The 12,228-nt window shown below is 43.6% G+C and overlaps 1 protein-coding gene across 9 annotated transcripts in view; it reads left to right on the forward strand.

Moving 5' to 3' along the window:
* The window catches only part of RFX2 (regulatory factor X2), a 144,741-nt gene that overhangs the window by 92,490 nt on the left and 40,023 nt on the right, over window positions 1–12,228 (forward strand). For 6 of the 9 annotated variants that reach the window (XM_074978401.1, XM_074978397.1, XM_074978396.1 and 3 more), the window contains 4 exons: window positions 2,169–2,258; window positions 3,676–3,755; window positions 5,399–5,663; window positions 11,026–11,100. In XM_074978401.1, the coding sequence (XP_074834502.1) occupies window positions 2,169–2,258; window positions 3,676–3,755; window positions 5,399–5,663; window positions 11,026–11,100 (510 nt within the window). The remainder of the gene's footprint in view (window positions 1–2,168; window positions 2,259–3,675; window positions 3,756–5,398; window positions 5,664–11,025; window positions 11,101–12,228) is intronic. The other 3 variants (XM_074978403.1, XM_074978402.1, XM_074978404.1) reach the window with 3 other exon arrangements.

Below are 12,228 nucleotides of genomic sequence, written 5' to 3' on the forward strand. Positions count from 1 at the left end.
ATCTGATGAAGATGTGTTTTGCCCTCTCACTTTCCCCTTCCTTCCAGAGCTTGAAGGGCTTACGTCCAATAATAACAAATAGAGATACCCATCTTGTAGATCTGGAAGGGACCTTGGGAGGTCATCAAGTCCAGCCCCCTGCCCTTTTAGCAATACCAAGCACCATCCCTGACTGTTTTTTTAAAAAATCCATTTGCCCCAGACCCCTAAGTAGCCTCTTTAAGGATTGAACTTACAACCCTTGAGTTTAGCAGGCCAATGCTCAAACCACTGAAGCATCCCTCTCCCTGAATAAATGTGAATCCCTAAGGTGCCGCAGGATTCCTTGCTGTCTTTGTGGCTACAGACTAAGACAGCTCCCTCTCTGATGCTAGTGTAGGGTGGGTATTTAAATTTTGGAAATTATGCAATAATGCCCTCAAGGATCCAGAATGAACAATGTTTCAGCTTTATGTTGTTGGTTCTGCATCTGAAAAGAAACCTCTCAGAAGGGGGCATTGCTCATTACAGCACTGAACAGAGACACAACTGTGTTCTGCTGTGTGACTTGTTGGGATCATGGCAGAAGTGAACCTTTGAAAAAGAGTAGTGGGGAGGGCAGCAGCTTCTGAAAAGTTTTCCCTGAAGAGAAAAATTGCAGGCCCCAGGAACAGCGCAGAGATTTTTCATAATAGTCGCTGTGGACCTTTTGTTTCAAGACCTTCTTTTGTTAAGTAATCACTTTATGTTGTTTCCTGGGGTGGACACTTAATTTAAGTTTCATTTAGAGATGGACACAACCAAATCGTTTAGCTCCTCATGGCTACATCTACACTAGCCAAAAACTTCAAAATTGCCATGCAAATGGCCGTTTCGAAGTTTACTAATGAAGGGCTGAAATACATATTCAGCGCCTCATTAGCATGTGGGCAGCTGCAGCACTTTGAAATTGACGCGGCTCGCCACCGTGTGTCTCGTCCAGATGGGGCTCCTTTTTGAAAGGACCCCGACTACATCAAAGTCCCCTCATTCCCATCTGCTCATAGGAGCAGGAGCCCCATCTGGACGAGCAGTGAGCCGCGTCAATTTCGAAGTGCCGCGGCCGCCCCCATGCTAGTGAGGCGCTGAATATGTATTCCAGCGCTTCATTAGTAAACTTCAAAATGGCCATTTGCATGGCCATTTCGAAGTTTTTGGCTAGTGTAGACACGGCCCATCTGAGCTCTCAGGGTATTGGGTTTGGGCCAGTGTCCAGATTAAATGTAGTTTAGACTAAATGGAAAACACAGGGAGGCTTTAGGAAAAGGGATGCATGTGGGTAGTCATAGAGTATGATGGGACTGCTGCCTTTATTTGAGGATTTGAGACAAATCCTAAGTAAGTGCCTCTAATACACCTTGCATGGTGACATGTATCGGAGAGGGAGCTATGTTAGTCTGTAGCTTCGAGACAAACAAGAAGTCTTGTGGCACCTTATAGACTAACAGATGTTTTGGAGCATAAGCTTTCGTGGACAAAGACCTGCTTCATCAGATGCATGAGTTGGGGGGGCGGTTTCGGAGGGGTATTTAAAGAGTGGGGTCCCAGTAAGAGGGAGGGCCAGAGCTGACAAGGTCTATTCAGCAAGGTGGAAATGGCCCAGTATCAACAGTACTTATCATTTCCACCTTGCTGAATACACCTTGTCAGCTCTGGCCCTCCCTCTTACTGGGACCCCACTCTTTAAATACCCCTCTGAAACCCCCACCCCCCACCCACTCATGCATCTGATGAAGCAGGTCTTTGCCCATGAAAGCTTATGCTCCAAAATGTCTGTTAGTCTACAAGGTGCCACAAGACTTCTTGTTGTTCTCTAATACACCTATTGCCTAGCCAGCACGGGGTGCTCTGGGTCTAATTATCAGAGAAGTAGCCATGTTAGTCTGTATCTTCGAGAACAACAAGAAGTCCTGTGGCATCTTATGGACTAACAGATATTTTGGAGCATAAGCTTTCATGGGCAAAGACCTGCTCCATCAGATGCACTCATTCATCTATAGTCTCATGCATGTGATGAAGCGGGTCTTTGCCCACGAAAGCTTATGCTCCAAAATATCTGTTAGTCTATAAGGTGTCACAGGACTTCTGGTGTTCTGTGTCTAATTGTAACTCTGAGTCTAATTGCACGTTTCTCGGCTTTATTCTTTCAGAGGGTTTTGGTTCAGACAACAGGCTCGGCTCCAAAAGGAGCACAGATGCAGCAAATCTCCATTCCCAGAGTTCAGCAAGTCCCACAACAGGTAAGGTCGATGGGGTGAAGGAACAAGTGGCATCCGAAAGCAAAACAGAACCTGTAGCCCTTTCCCTTACCCACGTTTAGTGTGTGCTGCTTGAAATTATATAGGCCAGCGTTGCGCAACCTGCAGCCCATGTGTGGGCCCCCACCTGTGGCCCATGGACTTTGTCTGCCCCCCACCCTCACATGCCTCTCATGCACTGGGGCACACAGAGTCCTGCACATTCTGCTCCTCCCCCTCTCTCCCAGCACTTTCAGAGTGCCATGAATGCACGGATTTGTGCTCATCACCCTCCTTCCCCTCCCTCCCAGAGCTGGAACAGCCACGATTTGAAAAAGCTCCTTGAGGAATTCTGTTACCGTCATTCCAGCTCTAGGAGGGCAGGGGAGGAGCAGGGACAAGTGCGAATCCATGGGTTTGTAGTGCTCCTAAAGTGCTGGGAGGGAGAGGGAGGAGTAGGAAATGTGGGGCTCTGGTGCCTTAGTGTGTGAGAGGCATGAGAAGATTGGGAAGGTGGGGGGGCAAATAAGAGGATCGTGGAGCTGCAGGTGGAATCCCAGTGGACTGAGTTTAAGGGTTTCCTGTTGCTGATGTTAAAATGTGTCTGACCAGAAAACTGGAGAGGGCAGGGAGATCCATTTCCTCTGTCCTTCCATGCAATTACTCCTTATTTAAGACAGACAGTAAGGGAAAATCTCTCAAGGTATTATTTCCCCAGGAGGGTGGTGAAGCACTGGAATGCGTTGCCTAGGGAGGTGGTGGATTCTCCATCCCTAGAGGTTTTTAAGTTCCAGCTTGACAAAGCCCTGGCTGGGATGATATAGTGGGGGTTGATCCTGCTTGCAGCAGAGGGCTGGACTTGATTGCCTCCTGAGGTCTCTTCCAGGCCTAGGATTCTATGAGTCTATGAGGTTTAAAATTAAATTCCCCTCAGCAGGTGTCTTCTACAGGTTTCACTGTATAGAGTCTAGGGAGAGATTTATTTTAAAAATATCTTTAGAAATATGAATAATTATTTCACTCTTCTGTACATATTACTGTCTAGAGCCAAATTGTTTGGTTTTTCAGAAAGTCCTGATTTGTATGTACATATTAAGCCCAAACAAGTGGTTGTACTGGCAAAGCGTGTGTATGCAGGTACACAATAGATGGGTGTGAGAAAAATGGTGTTCTCTGCAAACAGTTCCCCGCGTGTTTTTTACCCTATGTGAGCTTTGATGTGAAATTTTTAAAAAATGAGGCCTTTAAAAGATACAGTCCCAAAATAGGACAAAGGTAAAGGTAAAGGTTAATATTCATTATTAAACAGCTTTGAGTACTTTTTAAATGCTAATTGCTTGCGTGTGAATTTGTGTCATGTCTTGCATTGCTGCCTGACAAGAATTAATTTATAAACCCAGGACGGTCACATTTGTTTCAGGTACAAACTGTGCAGCACGTATACCCCTCTCAGGTCCAGTATGTGGAAGGTGGAGAGGCTGTCTACACCAATGGAACCATGTAAGAGACTTTGTCATTCACATTAGTGAGGCCAATGAATGCCACCCTGACAAAAGTAACCCTGTCTTTGGGAGTCAGAGTGCAGTTGTATCGGTCCTGCAAGGTGGAGAGCGAGCACCCAAAAAACCTTATTCTCCACTTCGTACACCCATCTGGCAGTGTCAGTCCTTACACTCTCTCCTGTACCAGGGACTTGTCCATTCTCCTGCTTCTGCAGGCGTCAGCTCAGGTAAAGGGCAGCGGGAGGAAGAGGAAGGGCAGCACGCACTGCACTGTTTAATGGGGGTGGCAGTGGCCATGCTAATCCTTTGATGCTGGAAGCACTGTGCACTTGTAACACAATCCCTCCAGGAGATCCCACCTTAAATCACATGACGCTGACTCTGTGGAAGTGGATCCTATATTCCTTTTCCAAAAACTTCTTTTCTGTCTGCCCAGAAGCTGGGGTTTTAAAAATACTTATCAGTCCTTTCCAGGGTTTTCTCTTCTCATTTCTCCTCTTGAAACCTTCTTTGTGCTCTTCCCCCAGAAATTGAAGGTTTGCTGCCTACTCCGTCTTTCTGTGGTGCTTTGTTGGGATAATCCCCATGTCCCAGATGTCTTGCTAGACCTCACCAAGGCCTGAAATAACTCTTGTGGGCCTGGACATGTCTTTATGGAGTACCTTCAGATTGTATTTGTTCCACATCACAGCAGCATATTGTCACATAAGGGCTCCCCCATTGGACAGACTTGTAAGGATAAAGCTTCCTGAGTGGTAAAAGTAAATTTTCAAAAGCACCTAAATTGCTTAAAAACCCAAGTCTCGTTTTCAAAAAGACATAGGCTCTTAGGAGCTTTAGGTCCATTCTACAACAGAAATTTGCCCCAGGAAAGTTATGTTGTTAGGGTCGTGAAGATTTATTTTTTGGCTTTAAAAAAAAATTTCTGTAGCAGAAAAGTATCGGGGGGCGGGAGCCGTGTTAGTCTATATCTGCAGAAGCAGCAAGAAGCCCTGTGGCACTTTATAGACGAACAGATTTATTGGAGCATAAACTTTCATGGGCAAAGACCCACTTTGATGCATCTGATGAAGTGGGTCTTTGCCCACAAAAGTTTATACTCCAATAAATATGTTAGTCTGTGGTGCTACAGGACTTCTCGTTGTTTGTACTGGAAAAAGCCCTGTTGTAGACGTGATTTTTGCCAGTTTAGCTTATTTCATTTGGGGAATTAATACTGGAAAAACTCTCTTTTGCCTTTGTGTCTGCATTGAGGGTTTGGTGGTAGCAAATATTTTCCATGGTCAACTAGGCCTCAGTCCCATTTAGGCCTTTGAAAATTTGCCCCTAATTTCTCAAGGACCAGTTCTCAGAATTTGGGCTTCTTTTTCGGCCCTGAGCTCTATAACACTGTGCCCCACATTCCATCTCTGACAGCAAACACTGCAAAGCACTGTGGCTTGGGGTTTGCTCTAGGGCTGTCATCGTCCGAGAAATTAGTGTTGTCAGCTGACTTATGTATCTGAGCTAAATTTCAGGAGATCAAATCCCATCTGCAATGGAGCTGAGGCTTCTTAAAAAACATTGTTTGTTAGAGTCGATATTTAAGCTCCTCGTCATTTGTGTGTGCATCACACCCTAACTGTATTGTTCCTTTGACAGCCGAGCTGCATACTCCTACAACACTGAAGCCCAGATATATGCCCCCAGCAGTGCAGCTTCCTATTTCGAACCACAGGGAGGTGGAGCACAGGTGACTACAGCAGCATCTTCTCCTACAGCCGTTCCCTCTCACAGCATGGTGGGCATCACCATGGACATTGGGGGAAGTCAGATCCTCTCCGGCTCAGGAGCCTATCTCATTCATGGGGGGATGGAAAACTCTAGACACTCTCTGTCACATACTTCACGCTCCTCTCCAGCAACGGTATGTAGCCCTGCAGGTATTGCTCCTACAGGGCCAGGAATTGTTCAAGGGGAACTGGAAAGACTGCAGAAAATAAATAAGTTGTGTGTGTGTGTGTGTGTGTGTGTGTGTGTGTGTAATATAAAATTAATGGTGTAGTGCAGGTGTTTATATTATTACTTACATCATGTAAGTATTGTCATGGATAACAGATATTTAATAATTGGCTCTTGAAAATTTGACCAATAAAGTTCTCATTTCCAGCTCTCCAGGGTTTTCCAGTTGCTGATCCACATCTGTCCTGGACCATGGGCTCTGTGTGTGTGTGTGTGTGTGTGTGTGAGAGAGAGAGAGAGAGAGAGAGAGAGAGAGAGAGAGAGAAATTCTACATTTCTGGAGAAAGAGGGTGGAAACTTTTCTCTGGAAGGTTGTTCTTGAGAGGAGGAGGGAAAAGTCATTGTTGGAAGCTGTTAGAGTGAATGCCAAGTGCGCCAGGAGTTGAAGGAATTCATTTAGCACATGGGTATTACCTCCGTTTATGTGGCTTGTACCTACATGTAAATAGATTTAATTTCAAGTGCATTTGAAAAACAAAATACAGGGCTTTCTGCTTATTTTGATCATGTCTGTTCTTGCTACATTGCGTAAAATAAGTGCTGATCTCGTCACCTGCCTTGGGATCTATGTTAGTCTGCAGAGCAATGTGGGCTTATTCGTGTCGGGTGTTCTGATACCATTGTGATGGGTACAATGCAAGAGCCTTAATAGAATGAAATGTTTATAGCATCATCTCACTGACAGATCTAATTGCTGAAGCCATTTTATCTTATGGGATTTTTCTTGCTTTTCTCTCACCTTTGGCTTCAGTCCAGATTTAGGTCCCTTATTGTTGAAACAGAGCAGCAGGAACATTTCTTACCGTAAATAGATCACAGTTGAAGGACTGATAGACAAGATGACAGATTACTAGGAACAAGAAACAACATATACTTTTTATAAAAGAGCAAATACAGATTCGCTGTAAGTAGCACAGCAGGTGTGGGTCTTCAAACGGGATGTAAATGTGGACAGGATAGGAGCCTTGCAAATGGACTCCGGAATGCTGAGCACTGCCTATGGGGCAGCAAAGAAGAGAGTTTAGAGATGTTCACATGATTGATTGAAGGTACAAATATGAGATTAGAGGGTAGGTCTGAACAAAATAAAATGAGATGAGTGAAAATAGATGGAGACGATAGTTACCTAGAGCTTTGAAACTTATGACAAGAAGTTTGAATCTTCTGCAAGAGAAGGAAGGTGAGGAGGCAGCAAAAGTATTCAGAGAAGGGAGAGACCTGATCAGCCTGATTGTCAAGGAACATGACTTTAGTTGCAACATATTGTATGGACTGAAGAGAAGGTAGCATGGCTGTTAAGGAGACCAAAGAGGAAGATAGGATAACTTAATCGAGACAGGATATAATGAGGCCCTGAATAAGAGATTCAGGTATGGGGAAGGAAAGAAAAAGCCAGCTCATGATGATATTGAAGAGGAGGAACCAGCAGAATGTGGATGTGACCTGGGTGAACGGGAGAAGACCAAGAGGGTCTGATGCTGTCAACCATAAGTGTTTGGGAAGGGAGATGAAAGGAGCCAACAGTGAGACATCTAAGAGGAGAGGAAGAGTTATATCTTCATATGAAGTGTCTGCAGTCAAGAGCTAGCAGTCCCAAATTGGTGGCAACATAAGAAGTGTTGCTGGTCTCAATCTGATCTTTGCTGGTAAAGCCTACTGAAATCCTGGCAAAGGGTTCACTGGTAAAGATCTGTGTGAATTGAAAAAATAAATAAGCACGTGAAAAAAAATACCCATCATCCTCATAAAACTGGCTATACTGGAAAACACCAGGGCTGGGTCTACATGTGCCCCTTCCTTTCAAAAGGGGCATGTTAATAAGCGGGTTCGAAAGATGCTAGTGAGGACCCCCCCCCGCCAGTTTTCGAAAGCCCTTCTTCCAATCACCAGATAGGAAGAAGGGCTTTCGAAAGCTGCGGGGGGTACTTTCGGAAGGTCCCGTCTCCACAGGCGGTGCGTGATTTGAAAAGCCGCACTTTCGAATTGCTGCTGCCGCCATTATGCCAATGAAGTGCTGCATATTCATTGCAGCACCTCATTAGCATCTTTCGAACCTGCTCATTAACATGCCCCTTTTGAAAGGAAGGGGCATGTGTAGAGACAGGGCACTAGTCTATCTAGCCCTGTTTTCTGGCACCAGCCAATGCCAGGTGCTTCAGAGACAACAAATAAAACAGGATCGAGTGATCCATCCCCTGTCACCCATTCTCAGCCTTTGTCACACAGAGGACAGGAACACTTGAGGGCATGTTTTTGCATCTCTGCCCATTCTGGTTAATCACCATTGATGGACCTATCCTCCATGAACTTATCTAGTTCTGTTTTGAACCATGTTATAGTTGTGGCCTTAATAACATTCTCTAGCAAAGGTTGATGTGTGAAGTAGCATTTCCTTTTGTTTGCTTTAAACCTGCTGCCTATATTGGTGGCCACTAGTTCTTGCGTTTATATAGAGTAAAAAACAATTCCTTACCTACTTTCTTCACTTGTTGTGATTTTATAAACCTCTATCATATCTCTCCTTACTCATTGCTTCCAACCTGAAAAGTCACAGTCTTATTCATCTCCTCTTATATAGAAATTGTTCCGTACCCCTAAAATTTTTGTTATCCTTTTCTGTACCTATTCCAATATATGTTTTGAAATGGGGCAACCAGATCTGTATTCAGTATTCAAGATGAGGGTATAGTACAGAGACAATATATAGGGACAATACAAAACTATTATAAAGAATAAAGAATAAAATTGTCAGACACATAGACAAACATATCTTGTGGGGGAAAAGTCAATATGGTTTCTGTAAAGGGAAATCATGCCTTACTAATCTACTAGAGTTCTTTGAGATGGTCAATAAGGAAGTGAATAAAAGGGATCAGGTGGATATAGTTTACTTAGATTTCCAGAAAGCCTTTGATAAGGTCCCTTTTCAAAAATCCCATGGAATGCCTACACACAAAATGTGTTCTTTCAATATTAAATCAGAAGAACGCAGCACTTTTTCCAGCAGCCCTCTTCCTCTCCCAGATTAGGAAGAGTGCCTTTTTCCAAAAGATTCTTTCAGAACAAAAGGTGTGTAGACACCCCAAAGGCCCTTTTTCGAAAGAGCAGTCCTCCATGGTGCCAGATTTTTTTCAATCCATGGTGTTTCCTGGCCATTCTTTTGAAAGAACGGCCGGGGCATGGCTGCTCTCTATCAAAAGAGTGTATCGATTTTTCAATCCACTTTTTTTGTGTGTGGTTGCGATCTTTTAAAAGAAGCGTTTTGGAAGAGATCTTCTGAAAGAACTTTTTTTGAAGGACTGCTGTTATGTAGACATAACCTTAGATAACAGCGATGTAGTTCCTCTCTGTCCTGGGCCAAACCTGAGATGGAGGGAGGGAAAGATATAGCAGCTGATTTTCTTAAGGTGTGCTGCTGAGCCACAGTTACCTTAAGCCACAAAGGGTGCATATACAATGCAGATACTGAGCTGTTTCCTTGTCTTGAATGTGGGAAGGAAACAGTGTGTCTCTGTGACATTTTGACTCATTTCCTCTAGGCTACATCAGCAATCTGCCTGTGCTGATGAGTTTTGCTTCCTCCGAGTTATCACACGATGCTGGAAATGTTCCTTTAGAAATCATTGAAGCCTACTGAGTCCTTGAAATTGTCCCTTATTTGAGCTTGATGGTATCTTGGTAAGCTAAAGAACATCAGAGTCTGCATACCTTGTACAGTGTGACATTGGCTGTATTTCTTAGTGAAAACAAAAGACTTTGTTCTGCAGGACAGTGAACAGGAAGGTGGGGAGACCACCTCGGCACAGACATTGCTGAAACCACTTCTTCGGCTACTGAAGTAATCACATCCATTGTGCTCATTTTAGACTGGCAGATTTTCACTTTGATAATGGGTATTCTGTTTTAACTTATGCCCACCTTGCAGCAATAGGAAGTAAGCTAACATATATAAAGTAGGCCGTAAGTAGGGTGATCTCCATTCTGATGACATATGCAAGGCGACAAATGGTGCTAGTGGACTGTTGGCCACATGGTAACATTTTCACCTGCAGTTTCAAACCAGTGATGCTCTCTGCCCATGTGCGATCCTATAGAATTCAGGTGCAGAATGTGAGCCATCTTGGCCTAGCCACCTTTGAGAGAGAGAATTTGTTAGTGATGCCTCTGACCTGGATGTTTGCCATTAATTACCAAGAAACATGTGGTGTTAATTATTACACAAAATGCACCTGTAAATAACAAAAACAAAGCGAAACTACAGAACCTCTGTACAGATGATGAACCTATGTATGCTGGTCTGTTTCTAGATATGTTGTCAGACCCAAAAGAGGCATCTCCGTCAAAATTGCATTGGCCTTTACGTCAGCTGCTGGGATTCTGCCTGTTCTTGAGCTTAACGAGTCACCTATAATTACATAGCAGTTTTCGTCTCGAAGGATCCCTAAGGCTTTTCTAGAGGCCATCTTTAGGGGTCCTCCACAATTGGTTTGAAGCCAGCAACACTACACAGCAGTATGTTAAAATGACAAAATGAAGGTTAACTTCTTTTCTGGAATGTACAAGGACACAAAGAGAGACAGGTTGTAAATACCCAAGGTTGAATATGGGCTAATGTGCCCTCTGTTAGGTAGAGTGCCATGGGATCATGACCATGAATGGCTGAGACATTGGTTTAAACTCTCACCTGAGCACTGACCCCATTCTGCAACTCTGATTCAGAAGGAAAAGAGCACCATAGTCAACGACTTTCAGCATACAGAGTTTCTTGCATCCAGCCACTGGCGTGGCCCACTTCTGCTTAGCCAGCAAGATACAACATCTGATTCCATAATGCTATCTGATTTTAGAGTGACACCATATGCACGTTACTGCATTATCAGTATTAGTTCTGTTGGATTCAGTATTGCATTCAACTACTATTAGTTGGTGTGTTGATTCTATTAGTAATTTAGGAAATGCTAATCATCAAATTTGGGTTTCACAGAGATGGGTCTGATGAAAACATGTTTAAAATGCAAATTCTAGCTCTGTTCTTTCATCTTCAATATGCGTCCTTGCTGCGCAGTTAGTTTGCATGTTTACAATAACATTTCTTTGCTGCACCTTCAGCCCATAAGGGCTGTACTTCATCTACCTTGCATCTTTATCATGAGCCTTTTTACAGAAAGCATTAATCATTATTCAGTTATTAATAAAAACAAATCTTGGCTGTTGCTAACTATCTGATTTCCTTTCTTTTCTTGTTTCTCGTGCACATTTTTCTGTAGCTTGAAATGGCGATTGAAAACCTACAAAAAAATGAAGGGATTACATCACACAAAAGCAGTTTGCTCAACAGCCATGTAAGTTACTGTTGGACTTTACAACCTCTTTTCTGCTTTGTTAGGAACATTATGTATAGATGGTTTGTACACCAGCTAATCTGGGCAAATCAAAGTCCCCCTAAGGTTTGCTTGGCTGCACTTCCCATGGCAGCTATGTCTATATAAAAAATAGTATGCAAGAGCTTGCAATGATTTTTATGTTTGTTTGTCAAGGTGCTCTGGATTCTGTTATCTGTCTCTGCCCTGTATTTGTTTATTTAAACTGCCTTGAAATGGAAACTGTAGGCACTTAGGTAAGTGCATTGAGAAGTTGGTCTCCCTTCACTGGAGATTTGCTTTACAGCAACACTCTGTAGTGACTCATAACAGACGTTCTTTATCCCCATATAATAACAAGCACTGACTGTATGCGTGTGTCTGGCAGTGTGTGAGTGTATTTCTTCTTCCTATAGCCAGGTAAGGTCTTGGCTGTTGCAAGGCTATGCTAAACCCACTTGCTGGGCCTTTCTGTTTCTTGCTGGTATCAGCCATTCCTTTGCTTTGTGTGAAATTCACCCCAGTCTACTGGGCTTCTACAAGACCACCTGTGTTATGGCTTACGGCCCTGATCCAGCAAAACCTAAATTTTAAGCACATAGTTATGTGGGGTAAAAGGTTCTAATCCAAACCATGCTGAAGTCAGTAGGAAGATTCCCAGTCAGTTCAGGGGGTTTTTGGATCAGGCCCCAAGTGTGGGTCTACATTGAAAAGTCATGGAATAAAAATGGCCCCTTTTCCCACATTCCTGGTCTTTGTGCATTCAAAATCAGATTGCTTGACTGTCTTGGAGAAACAAAAGGATAACTTTACCCCTCATCAGCTCTGGAGAGCTCGCACAGCAATGCTATAGTTAACTGGACTTCTTTCTGGTTCACATGTCAACAAATCTGTTAATTTAATGGACCAATCTTTTAAGGTACTGAGGGATTGTCCCTTTCTGCCCTAAGTGCATTCAACTCTTATTTGAGTCAGTGGAAGTTGGGCATGGTTAGCTCTTTGCAGGATCAGGCCTTCAAATTTTTGTGTCATCAGGTTATATTCATGGTCACTCCTGTGCAACTCCATTGAAAAGAGGCACAGATGAGGCTGCAGCCAACATTTGGTGTA

Source organism: Carettochelys insculpta, chromosome 27 (assembly GCF_033958435.1).
Source record: "Carettochelys insculpta isolate YL-2023 chromosome 27, ASM3395843v1, whole genome shotgun sequence".
Classification (NCBI taxonomy): Eukaryota; Metazoa; Chordata; order Testudines; family Carettochelyidae; genus Carettochelys; species Carettochelys insculpta.